General features: G+C 33.0%; 1 protein-coding gene across 8 annotated transcripts in view; it reads right to left on the bottom strand.

Moving 5' to 3' along the window:
* gpp (grappa) overlaps positions 1-13,533 on the bottom strand; it is a 37,429-nt gene that overhangs the window by 4,433 nt on the left and 19,463 nt on the right. For 6 of the 8 annotated variants that reach the window (XM_068374436.1, XM_068374434.1, XM_068374432.1 and 3 more), the window contains 4 exons: positions 12,760-12,909; positions 12,364-12,513; positions 10,599-12,218; positions 10,201-10,450 (listed from right to left, as the gene is read on the bottom strand). In XM_068374436.1, coding sequence (XP_068230537.1) covers positions 10,201-10,450; positions 10,599-12,218; positions 12,364-12,513; positions 12,760-12,909 — 2,170 coding nt within the window. Of the gene's footprint in view, positions 1-2,299; positions 2,378-2,543; positions 2,692-10,200; positions 10,451-10,598; positions 12,219-12,363; positions 12,514-12,759; positions 12,910-13,533 lie in introns of all 8 variants that reach the window. The other 2 variants (XM_068374438.1, XM_068374437.1) reach the window with 2 other exon arrangements.

The following is a 13,533-nucleotide window of genomic DNA, read 5'->3' on the forward strand; positions in this document are numbered from 1 at the left end:
ACATTAAATTAACTGAAGATGCTATTTGGCAAATTTTGGAGAAATTGAATTTTCTGATGGTTGAAATGAGGAAAGATGAACGAAATTATTATTTCAGGTAAATGCAATATGTTCCCTTGATTTAGGGACGGAATCTTATAGTGTACTGTATATTACACGACCGAACAGCAATGGGTTACTTTAGCATCTTCATTTTGCAGGGAAAAAAGTATCTTGAAGATTATGTAGAAAATACAATCCCTCAGCAGATTTAATGTTGGTAAAAGTGTATTAATAAATATATGATCCAGTATTTTGCTACTATTGTATATGTTCCTTATCTATAATCCTGAGCTTAATATTACTACAAAACTAAGTAAGGCACAAGAAAAAATTATCATGAGACCAACTGCTTTATAAACATCAATACCTTTAATGCATATGATTAAGGATAGGATATATTTCATCAACTGTAATGCTTTCATATTCTAAAAGGAATATCTTTAGAGTAAAATATTTTACTATAATACTACAGCAATTATAGAATAATTTTCTAAATATATATTGTGACAATATATTTGTAATATATTTATGCAAAACTCTTTATAGTACAATAGAACTACATGAAAAAATATAAATAATAGCTTGTGATAGTTTAATATTTTGTTTACAAAAGAAAATGTTAAATTTTGAGATGTAAGTTCATTATTGTTAATAGAGGATGGGTAAAACTCCCTTTTGCAACACTGTATAGTATATCTTTTTGTTTCCAGAGCACTAATTATGGAGCAATTATCCTAAAATATTAAATGACCTCAATATTTTGTTACTGTTTGTAATACTGTACTCTATGCTTTATGTTTCTTCCGACTATAAAAAAAAAAAAATTATCCACACTTATGATTCATCTTAAGCAACATTAAATTCATAATCAGTCAGCTTATATTTAATAGGAAAAGGAAAAAATCTAACTTGGAAGCTAGGGTAATATGAATATTCCATAAAAGTTTATCCCTTGAATTCTAATTTTCCTTGTCAGCAAAAATTATCCCAGGACTTCAATCAGTTACTGTTGACTAAAGCACTGCTATACTGTACCAGTTCTGACACAAGGATCACTTCTGTATTTAAAACAACACTTGAAAAGGATCTTTATCCATAAAGTGTAAACTGCAGATTAATGGACGATAGCTCACCCAGAGTAGTTCAAATACTTAACCAAAAATCTATGGAATCTTTGTTGTATATCAGATAAGTATTAAATTATTGACCTAAGATTTTGCTGTTCACTATAACGTATATATATATCGACCACAAGTAGAAACATTGCAGTCCTTTTTCAATTTCACTATATTGAAAAAAAAATATATATACATATATATATATATATATATATATAAAAATAACATCTTTCCCTATATGATAAATTTTCTACATTAAGTGCAAGTATAAACTTCCGTAGCATAGTTCTAGAATAACAGAAAACAAACAACCAGTGCAAGAGGCAAAAATTAGTAATTTCCAATGTAAGGAAAATGCCTCTACATATTTCATAAGGAAAGAAAAATTTCAAACAGATGGGCTTGTAAGTTACTTGTGTGAAAAGGATGAAATTCAAGTTCAAGTACCTTCCAAAGAATATCTTCAATGAGCTGAGTAATTTCATTTACAGCAATCTCCACTCACCATGTTTTCCTTAAATCCTTCATTAATCAAGAAGAGACTAAAAGAGTACTTTCTGGCAGTTAATGTAGTTTTAACAAGAAATCCACAGCAGATGAAAAGCTTTGAGTGCTCTCTATATTACTTAAGCATCTGTAGCATCAGAACTCTCCTGACAAACCTTTATGCTAATAAAATTCCAAAACCTAAAAAATTACCTCAACCTAGAAAATTAAACAATGCAGCTTTTCTTTATATTTCAGTACAAAACTTTTTTACTGCCTTCCCAAAAATATGTTGTTGTTTTTTCTTTACTTCTAAAGCATCCATTCTCTACTCATAAATTTCCTTTGTTTTCTAAAGTGCAAAATATATGAAGTTTAGAGTCGAGTTCTTAAGTAAAAATTTGGAAAAAATATAATTCTAGATACCTTCTTCAGATAAATTTGAGAAAAAATGGAGCAAAGATTATAGTTGCAGCAAAGAAACCTCTATTACTGAAAATACTATACTACTACAGTTCAAGATCTCTGAGCTACTAGCGGGGCTGCAGAGATAATGCAGCTAAACCTACCATGGTGAGTGTGGGCTACAGATGGCGGCATGTGGCTAGGACGTGCTAAAAGCTCTGGTCATGCACAAAGCCTCTAATACTTACCCACAACTACCTGTTAGTATAGGTTCTCCCATTATACTCTACTAGCATCATGCAACAAACGGGGCGACAGACTAGAGCCTAAAAATAATCAACAATAAAATCATGTAAATAAATATACAAAAGAGCTCCTTAATCTCACATTCCAGAGCCCTGCGTGTGGTTCTCAAGAGGACTGTGGGAGGTGCCACTAATGTAAAGTGACAACAATAACTTAGTAGTTTACAACATCCCAAGACTACCTCACCTTCCTTGGAATGCGTTGTGAGCACTTGGTGATAGCTTCGCAGAGGGGTACTCCCCTAAAAGTGGCACCCAGGGTGGATTGTGGCCAAATTTATCATCATCACCTGAACCTTCCTCATCCACTGTACAATATCTTAGATCACATCTGGCTTTAGAGTATACATAGAAGAAAAATTTTGTCCCTTGTGATTCAAAAAAATTAAAAACAAAAAGTAAACAATTTAGGTATTTGATTAGGATATTTTCAAAGCCAGGTTAATTTTGCATACAATGGCTATTTTCTCCCTCCCCCTAATTACTTGTCATTCCAATCAACCTTCATCAAAAGGCTGAAGAACAAAACATCATCAGTTAATTGAAACAATATTATCTGAGGTGTTGCTCCGTTTGGTCTCTCAAGTAACCTCTTTGCAGGACTCTGTAATTATAATGCTGTGGTGCAGTGCTGTAGTAATAATTACAATGCACGGAAGCAAATGATATAAAAACAGAAAAACAAAACTGAACAAATTAAAATACGTAGATCATTTACCCATCTTCATATGCAAGTGGTGCACTAGGCAGGATTTCAGCACAACAACTGACAACTAAGGAACAGATGCAATACAGTCAAATATAAAGAAACTCGTTGAACTATACTTTATGGAAAAATATACACTCTGAAGGTGAAATGAATTGATAAAACAATATATTTAGAAAGGCAGATTTACTAATGAATTCAGGTATAACTTTAGACACCATTTAAAGCTCAGATCTTACCATTAATGTTAAAAAGCTTTTATGTACCAAGTATGACAAACACCAATCAACAATTAAAAATAACCAAGCCATGATGTTACTGGAATGCATTGACGCTAAAAAAAAAAGTTCGCCATATACAGAAAATCATTCACTTAAATTACTGAGAACTTGTCACGCCTAAACCAATAATCACGACCAAAAGTGAATGACAGCTAACTTTAAGATTTTCTCAATATCTTTTTGTAATATTTTTCTACGAAACTTCCATCATAATCATAATTATGAGAACAAAATAGCATGTAGTCCAATCCAGGGACACGAGGCATCATCTAAAGATTGTAAGGCTTACCTTTTATGCTACTTCTGTTTCTAGACAAATACATCAGAGTGGCAGACATTTCAGATATTTCACATGAATACTTTAAGATTTTCCAAGTACCATACTGTACATTATGTATTTCAATGAAGTGTTCTTAATTTCTATTTCTATTAGGTATTGCAGCCATAAACTTGCATTTGCTAATAATTTAATGACAATTGTTGCTTATTATTCTATAATTGTATCATAACTGGAGCTGTTCTCTTACAGAATTTAAGTCTAGCACTTAACATGACATAAATGAGATAATCACGTACCTATAATGAGAATATCACGCTAATGATAACAGTAAGAACATGAAAAGATTTTTACTATTAATAGCCTCAAACCACCGAGTTAACATTTTTAACTCACATAGGGATAATGGGAAGGGTTTATCCGAGTAGAAAAATTCTTAATTTGTTTCATGTACTACACTTTGTGAGCTTAACATGAGAACCTAATGGATCATATCATTATTTTATGAAATAGGTTTCAAATTAGTAGGTATTGAGCATAAGTGATAATTACTTGCCAGTGTAAGATTCAACTTGAAAAGTTCTCCAAAAACCACATACTGTAACAACACCATCTTTCCGGCAACATCAAGATAAAAATGAAGCTAAAGGCCACAAAGAAGAGCAAAATCACTACTAATGAAACAGAGCAGAACAAAAACACTAGCAACCCATCACCTTTACAGATATAAGTAGTATATAAAGTTCAATTACCAGTCTTCATAAATGCCTATCATACTTTGATATATATGTGGCTTGTGTTATCCATTATATCACTGAACACTTCACATTTGACGATGTTTAGCCAAGATAACATCCTAAACATAGTCTGTCTCTAAAATGTATATTCTGAAAGGGGCTATGTAAAATTGAAACTTGGGGCTCACTGGTGTACCTCTGCAGTATACAATTAGACAACATACACCAAGAACCTTCTCAATATTGCAAAGGAATGTTTCTACAAAACTTTTAAAATACAATCTTACAAGACACTATACACCTACGAAGGCCAACATTGTCTTGAATCTCTAGCTGATCAAAATATTTCTTGATTAGGAAAAGGGGAAAAAAATTGAAAATGAAGATTTAAACAAAATTTCCAGAAAGGAATGCACCCTGAAACTATGTGTTAATTTTTAAGAAATCATTTTAATATCCAATTAGTAAATGTTAAAAAACCCAGAAAATACTGAAAAACATTCTTTTTGTAAAAAAGCCAATGGGAAAGTCTAACCAAGAAAGCAGCAGACATCCTATTTAAAGGAATTTCAAACAATCAGTTAAAGCAAGTATATGTAAGGAACAAGAATGATTATCAACAGTGTGTATGAATTCACTATCTCCTGAACAACAATTATACGGCATCTTGCTAGAGCAATTGTCAAAAGATACCTGAGAAAGGACAAAAAATTTTCAGCTCAAAGAAACAGAAGCCAAGGCCAAAACTTAAGCTGCCTTTTGGCCGTAAGAAAATCTATAAAAAAAAAGGCAATTCATTACTTGAACTGTCTGTCATTCAATGTTGTAACCTGCAAGATTGAATCTTACGTACAAATGCAAATGCATACATTAGAGGTCCCCAAGCACTAAACTTCAATAAAGACATAAAAAAATTCAATAAAAATAAATTTGAAAGCTTATAAGTTTGCTAAACTTTGTCACTGAGCTATACTGTATTTTCATAAAACATACAAATAACTAAAATGGATAAGAAATTATAATTAACTTCCTACACTAATTGTATAAGGGGCAGCCAGGCAGTAACTAAATCAACTATGAGTTTTCAGTTCACAAATACAATCATTATACATCAATTAGACATTTTGTAAATTCAGGAAGTTCTATCTAGTGGTAAATTTCTGATTTGCCAGTTAACTACTAGTTGCATTATTCCAAGAGATCTACTATCTACCCATGGATTTCAGCAATGGCATAAAATCAGTATTAGGAAGTTTTATATCTAACTGTAAAGGAAGACTTTCCAAATTCCAGACATGAAGATGAACTTCAGAGCTATCTCATAGGTAACACAGGTGACTGAACACACTGATTCAAGAAGTTGCAAAGAGCAAAAGCCTACTGTATGTAGGTGCAAGGCAAGTTATTCCAACAAACAAATAAGCAGAGTAACACGTAGTGAAGGAGTGAGTCTTCCAATAGGATTAAAAGGGAGTACAGCTATGTTTTTTGGTAAGAAGAGAAAGAACAGTTTAAAAGAAATAAATAGACTAAAGGTCCAAGAGGGAGAGTTGTATTCTATCAATAGCACTAAGACTGGGAGCAAAACAAGAAACCACTTTCAATTCATTCTGACTCATGATTTTTTAAAGATTTTTGTGAGATATCCAATCCTTAAAAATCTTTCAAATTACTAATAGTGCTCCTAAATATTTAGTGGCTAGTTCTTAAGTCAATCTTCCTGTCAAATTCTCCAATCTTTTTCCTAGGTTATTGATAGTCTTCTATATAGGTAAAGCTGCCTCTACCTATTCATGTGATATCTTCTTAATGAACTACAAAGAGTATCAAATCAATTAGAAAAAAAGCCTGTCAGAAACATATTTGAATTCAGGGGTAAAGTTAAGTTACTAAACTACAATCAATTAGCTTACCTTATAAGCAATATGACCTTATTCATAAAAATATCACAATCTACCACCTTCAAATAAACAAGTGGGATTCTTCCTTAAGGTCCTCAAGATATTTTCATACTTAATATTCTAATAGGCATTTTGCAAATAAGAGACTTATAAATAAATTTACTTCAATTCTCTTATGCATGCTACTAAACCAGTTGATGTCTGCCATTCCAATCATTCTTTGATAAAATCCAAGAAACTAGATATTTTTCACCTTATGCCCACATGAGAGATTACAGCTAGCATCTTTTACATGCTTCAGCTGAAAATTAGTTCTATGTAAGTAGTCAGCAGATTTCATATCTGTTCATCATACAGTACTGACGATCTTGGGCAAATAATGGAAAATATACCAATTAAAAAGTACTTCTTAGCTCTAAACTAGAAGGTTCCTCACATTGAATAACAACATTCTTTAAATAGGTGATAAATATTCTGTGCCACCTGACATGAAGACAGCCATTGCTAGCAGGTCCTACAAAAACACTCCAGTGTAGTGATCTTCAATCCTTCTTTGATTAAAGCCACTTAATAAGTCCATCCAAATAAGCCCCCAATAAAGTTATACTGTATAAAACTTGAAATTAACTAACCAAGTAGTATCTATGAGCAATCTCATCTATTATTAAGAGTAACATTCTTAAAATGGCATATATTCTGTATAAACAAAATTATCTGTACTACTGTGTGCTACAAAATAAAAAACAAAAGTACCTAGCACTATAATAATAATAACCCAAATATACCATAGTTCATAAACAAAGTAGTTTTTTACTTCAACCACATTGGTAATCCTTCGACTCTATCAATTTCAAGCACCCTGACTTGGTTATTTTAGCATTGTATCGATATTGGTGAATTGGCAACATTGGCACACCTTGAAAAGATGACTATGTTGAAAACTGATGGGTTTTCTTGTCTAGAGTAAAGCAACTCAAACTAATTTAACATATGTAACATCACTTTATTGGAAATCAAATTTTCAGCAACCACATTTGCTTAATACATTAGTAAATATGCATATGAGGAATAGAAGAGATCTGACATATTGCTCATGCTAATTTGAGAGCAGTGAAAAATATGGAGGAAAACATGTGATCATAATAATGGTATTTTATTTTAGCATGCTTCGTAAAAGTGCTAAAATATGCTGCTAAACTAGTGAGGTACTTAAAAAAGGTCATTATGATCAGTACAATTGTTTAAAAAATATTCAGTACAATTTTTTGGGGAAAAGGGAAATTACAATAACACCAAATTACAAATAACATTAAATTTTGAAAAACTACAATGTAATTAATGTATGTCTTAGTTGTGTGTGGATAGAACAGTCAATTAGAGACATTAAATGGAGAAAGTCTACAAGTAGACCTGCACTACTATATCTTCCTAACAGGTCAATCAAAGAAGCTGCCTTCAGGAAAGAATTCATCAGGCTGCAATGATTCTTTCCAGAATTCAACACTCTAAAAATTCAAAGCTTATGTAATGGGACTTCTAGAACTCGAATGGATATCATGAATGTGCCTTTTTGGTCTAAACTGTTGGCATCATTACATCTATGCAGCCTTTCAATCACTCTCGCACAATACCTCAAAACAGTGAAGACAATGAACATAGTTAAAAGGTTAAAAAAAATGATCGAACGTAATGAACACATAAATTGACAATATAAACATTATCACAGTATAGATCAAACCCTGACTGGCAGTAACAAAAGAAATTGCTTTGTAAATATATCACGGGGATTCTGTACTTAAACACAACAAAACAAATTCTCTGCAATATAATCTGCAAATGTATAATGTAAAAATACAATTGACAGACTTCACAATAAAAAATGGTCATGCTCCTCAGTTCTTAAACTTTCATCACTCTCCCTAACAAGATTAGGAGAGTAAAGCTGACATCAAACACATAAGCCCTGCTTATAACTGGTTGAGCTAAAAGAAAACGGGACAGCTATCTCTTTCAAGTAGTATATTGCATTGTGGAGTATATCAATTAAAAACACTCTAACATGATTCTTTAGTAAAACTCAAAAGTTAATATAATAAGGACTAAAATTTAAAAAAGAAATTATATTTTTTTATCCAAGTTCCCCAAAACTTATGAATTAAAACTAGTCACAGGACTGGAATTTTATCATAATGAAAACAACATACATTTTGGTTGATGAAAATGAAACATTGAAAACATCAGAATTAATAAGGAACCAAATAACACAATGCTAACTACCTTAAAAGAAAAAGTACATAGACTCTCCTTTGTGAAAATGTTTTTGAAATAGGCAACTTGAGCAATATCTGACAAAAAAACAAATCTAAAGAAATATGACTCTCCGGAGTCACTTGTAATTCTAAATCTCACAACTAAAATGAAACTTGGGCATCAAAATATTTTGAAAAAATACGAACTAAACATTAAAGACTTTTGGATCCAATTCTATTCAACCATTTATAAAATTCCTTCTATGGCTCTCGTAAAGTGATGCACCATTTTTTTCTGAAATTCTGCTTTTTTAAAAAATCTGCAGGTTCTATTACACATAAGGATTTTACACTTTTTGGATAATTCCTGCTGTGAAATAAAATTTCATTCACATTTATTATTAAAAATCTGTTGATCCAATTGAACTTAAAAAATCTTTAAAAAGTTATAATAAATTTTTGAAGAGGAAATGCAGAGCTACTACTATAGCTAAACAAAAGAAAATTGCAGAGCAACAAAGTGTAGGAATACCCATGGCACATTTCACTCAGGTTTTGATGATGAGGCATCTTTTTTTTTTACATAATCTACACAGGTACACGGAATGCAAAAGCAAACGGCAGTGAAAATTAAGGCCTTAAAAGTGTGAACAGCCACAAGAATAAATGATGAAAAGATATATAAAGGTAATTCAAAGAGGCTACAAAATAAAATACTTTTATAGATAAAAAAAAAATCATTCCTCAACGATTATTCTAGTTTCAGCTCAGCGTTACCATTCACAACATGAATACAGAATTTTTAGCCGGCAAAATACCACACTAACTACATATTTACTATAGAAAAGTTACTTCACATCAAAAGAGAAGCTTGAGATCATTACAACAGAACTGAAAATACAATTCCAAACTCAATAGTTTACAATCTATTATTTGAAAATATATCTCCTTTAAACTATATTCTTAAAACTTTCATCTCATCTCTAAATTATAATCTTTGAATTTTCATATCGAAATTGCTTTTAGAAACATATAGTCCCTATAATTAAAACAAAATAAGAAAATATCATAGATAATTGATTATAATTCCAACAGAAATTGAAAGGTTATAGTAAAATATATACAGTAATTCAGTCTAATAATAATCATAAACTAAATTCCATTGGTAAAAAAGGTCTGAAGTTCTAAAAAATACTAATGTTTCAATAGACTTTACCTACAGACACTCACACGTACAAACACACTCACACAGCACAAACTTGAATCAGAAGTGCCCATGCAATGCTTCCCCCTTCCTAAGCCTATCATTAAACCTTGATAATACTTTGTCAACTGAATTTTTTGTTATGTGCACTGAGTGGGTGTAGCTTATCACTGGTTTGAAAATCAAGTGTATAGACTATTTAATATGATAATCATACATAGGGAATAACTAAATAAACAATGCTATCACAGTTAAACAAAGAATACTATCACAGTAAAATTTAATAAGGATATTTCATTGTAACAAACAGTACATTCACAATGAAGTCATCAATTCACCAGTATGAAAATATTCAAGCTGGAAAAAATGACTCGTGAAACGAATGCCTATTAAAAATTTTTTTTTTTTACAAAGAACTAATAGGGTACGATAATATAAAATCAACTACTGAAAGGTCCATATACTTCTATCTGTAAACATAGCACTTACCATCGGACTTTTTTTCAGGAGGTTCAGTTTTAAGCTGACTGGTTGTAGGCTGACTGACAATTATGGAAGGTTTACTTGAATTTGATGTTAAGGAGGGTGGCGGAGTCATAACAGATGATGGGCTGGAGGTGGGACCTTCTATATGTTGTTTCTTTGGTGGGATGGTGACCGATACAGGAGGAGGAGAACGCATCTTACGTTTCAAACGCTCATCCTCAACTGGACGTACTTCAACAGGTTCTTCCTTAATCTGTTAAAATCAAACAATAAACATTATTAAAGAGTTTAAACCCAATAACTTGACATTTCATTTTACTAATCCTAAATCTTAATCACACGTAAAGCTTCTGATAGCAAAAAAAAAAAAAAAAAAAAAAAAAAAAAGGGTATAAAATTACCTTAGTTGGAAGATGTGGTCTATTGAGAAATCGAGCATGAAGTGTTGCAGCTAGCCCTTCAACCGGGCCATCACCAGGTAATCCTCGACTTTCGTTCATATTAAGAGATGCTGGTGAAATTTCTGCTCTCGGTAGTGGAACAGTACGACATTTACTGTTTTCACTGTTAGAGAGTGGTAGAGGCGGCGTTGCTTGATTTAATGGGGGCGTTGAGGGAGGGGGTGGACATTTATTTGCATACATAGAGGCTAAACGCGCTTCTAACCCATCTCGACCTGGCGAAGGAACAGGTGGTGGCATATGAGGCTTCTCTTCATACTGAGGACCTCCTCTTGGTGATTTAACACGAGGATACATTAGACCCTCCATCACCTGGGGTGTATGTGGATTGGAAGGTAAACTTTCTGTGCTATTTGGCCTTGAAATAGGAGAATAGACAGTTCTTAAAGCTGGAGACTGCTGACGACCCTCACTACTGTCAGGAGTATGTGGCTTGCTATAGCTTTCCTCCACTATTCTGGCTATTCTGGAATTTGGTCTGGGAGAAATAGCTTTTCCTGAGATGGTCATATCAACAGCTGCATTTATTAAAGACTGAGAAGAAATCTCCAAGGTACGTTCTACTTCTGAGCTGATAAGGTCACCTACATTTCTGGTGATGGTTGAACCTCTGAGGGAATTGGGTGAAACATTTTCTAAAGCTAATTTTTCCTGAGAGAGGTGTCTTCTTAATGCTAATTTAGCAGGTGATACTTGAGTGTAATCAGGCTGACCAATTTTTGACTCGCGTAATTCGCGTATCTCCCGAAGTTCTCCTTTTCTCTCTCTATTTTCCCGTTTAAATTCTGTTCTCAATGTCCCTCCAGGAGAGGGGTATGGTGCATTTATTTGCGAAGATATTAGAGATGGTCTTGGAGGTAACGCTTGAGTTGGAGATTTGTCTTCATTAAGAACATTGGTTATTATTAACTTCAACCGATCTTCAAAATCAGCTACTCTAGGAGGTTCTTGTGCCCTTATCATAGAGAAAGATCTTTGGCTTTTATCCGAGGGAGGACGAGAAGTAGGGGGTTGATATTTGGTCTCTTGCTGAGGAGGTAACTCAGTCTTTGTAATAACTTGATTTCCCGGTAAGTATCTCTGAGCTAATACCACAACTCGGCCTGGTTCTTGGAGTGGATGTGAGTGAGTCCTTATATCACATTGTCTGGCCTCAGCAGGATGAATACGCATTCCCTCCACAGGTAGACGACCATCATGCACCTTTACCTCGGTGCCAGGGGGAAGAACAGGAATTCGACCAGCTTCAATTTGTCTCCCAGTTTCTAATATTTTTTGAGCTAGTATTTCTGGATTCTTTTCTTCAATTTTACCTACTTCTGGAATATTAGGCCACTCCTGATTACGACTGCGATGCCTAGTTTTGTGCCTTCCCGGAGATTTATCAGAACGAGAATTCTGAGGGATGTTTTTACTACCCTCAGTACCAGTGGTACTCTCTAAATTATCCACTTCACTCTCTAATCTTGAAACTTGAGTATGAAGTTTCTTTCTCTGGGACAAGGTTTGAGATATTTCTCTTAGGATAAACTCTTGAGTGAGATTGGACATATCAATGCTCTGTAAAACATAAAACAAGCATAAAAATCTTACCTAATAATCTTGGTTTAACTGCTAAACTGTTTTAATAAATTTCATCTAATTGTCATGAATGAAAAAGCAAGTAAAAGGTTTTACTAACATTACCAGATGGTACAATATTTACCCCATTGACATGGCCATTTCTTCTATATTTATTGATAATTTCATGCTGTCTCAACCGAACCAATCTATCCTTTTCCTCTTCAGCTGACGTGACTTGTTGGTGGAGGGATGAAACATTTGCCTGCAGTTCCTTATGCCGCCAAACGATTTCCTACACAAAAATTTTATTTAGTTTCCAATTTAACATATAAACTATAACAACTTTATATAAAAAAAACTTATTAGAACATACCAAGGGTAAATGAAGGTTAAAAAGACTTACAGTAATATTAATTACAAAAGGAGCACTGAATCTGTCACATCACCTTAGAAATCATTATGCAATCAAGATATAAGTACCAAACTTGTTAAATATTTTTGACAAATTTTTGACCCTACACCAGTAAAACAATTTTACCTTTGCTCTATTCAAAAGATCTTCTGGGTTTGCTGCTGTCATTCCCAACTCGGATATGCGAGAGCGTAACAGAGCCACAGAATCATCTATAAGAACTTTTATTTGCCTTTCCAGTTGGGCTGCTCGGGACTTTAAGGACTTGTTTTTCTCCTGTTGAAGTAAATATCTTATTAAAGTGATTATATGTTGAATAATGAATTTTATACTGCAGGTAAAATAGAATTTTAATATTTATTATTTCTATACTCACCTGATGTTCATATAACTCCTCCAAAAGCTAGATTTCATCAACCTTAACCAGTAAAACTACATGCCCTAAGTAAAGGAAGAAACATTCTATCGATAAGCGATAACTGACGCACCAGTCTCTTTGTTTCTCCAGTTTCAAAGTCAAAATCATGCCTATCTTCTTGACACCATGGGACAGGGGGGAGGGAGGCTTGTATGTGAACATCAGGTGATTTTAGAAAAAAAAAAAATTATAAAAATTCTGTTAATTTTTGTTTATTCACCGATTTCACATTGCTGACTCCCACACTCCTGTATTGGAGGTGAGATGCTAGTGAAGGAAAGAGAAGATAAATCTATTCAAAAGCAATATACCATAGCTAATATATACTAATCTGGTTTAGATTACTTTTAACAAATCATCTTAAAATACAGCTTGAAATATGGGACTCCAGATTGTCTAATAAAGATCTTTAAAATACTAGACTGTACTTTGTCTACATAATATTTCTTGATCTAAATGATGCACTGATTGATACCAGGTCA

The sequence above is a fragment of the Palaemon carinicauda genome, chromosome 5 (genome assembly GCF_036898095.1).
Source record: "Palaemon carinicauda isolate YSFRI2023 chromosome 5, ASM3689809v2, whole genome shotgun sequence".
In the NCBI taxonomy this organism is placed as follows: Eukaryota; Metazoa; Arthropoda; class Malacostraca; order Decapoda; family Palaemonidae; genus Palaemon; species Palaemon carinicauda.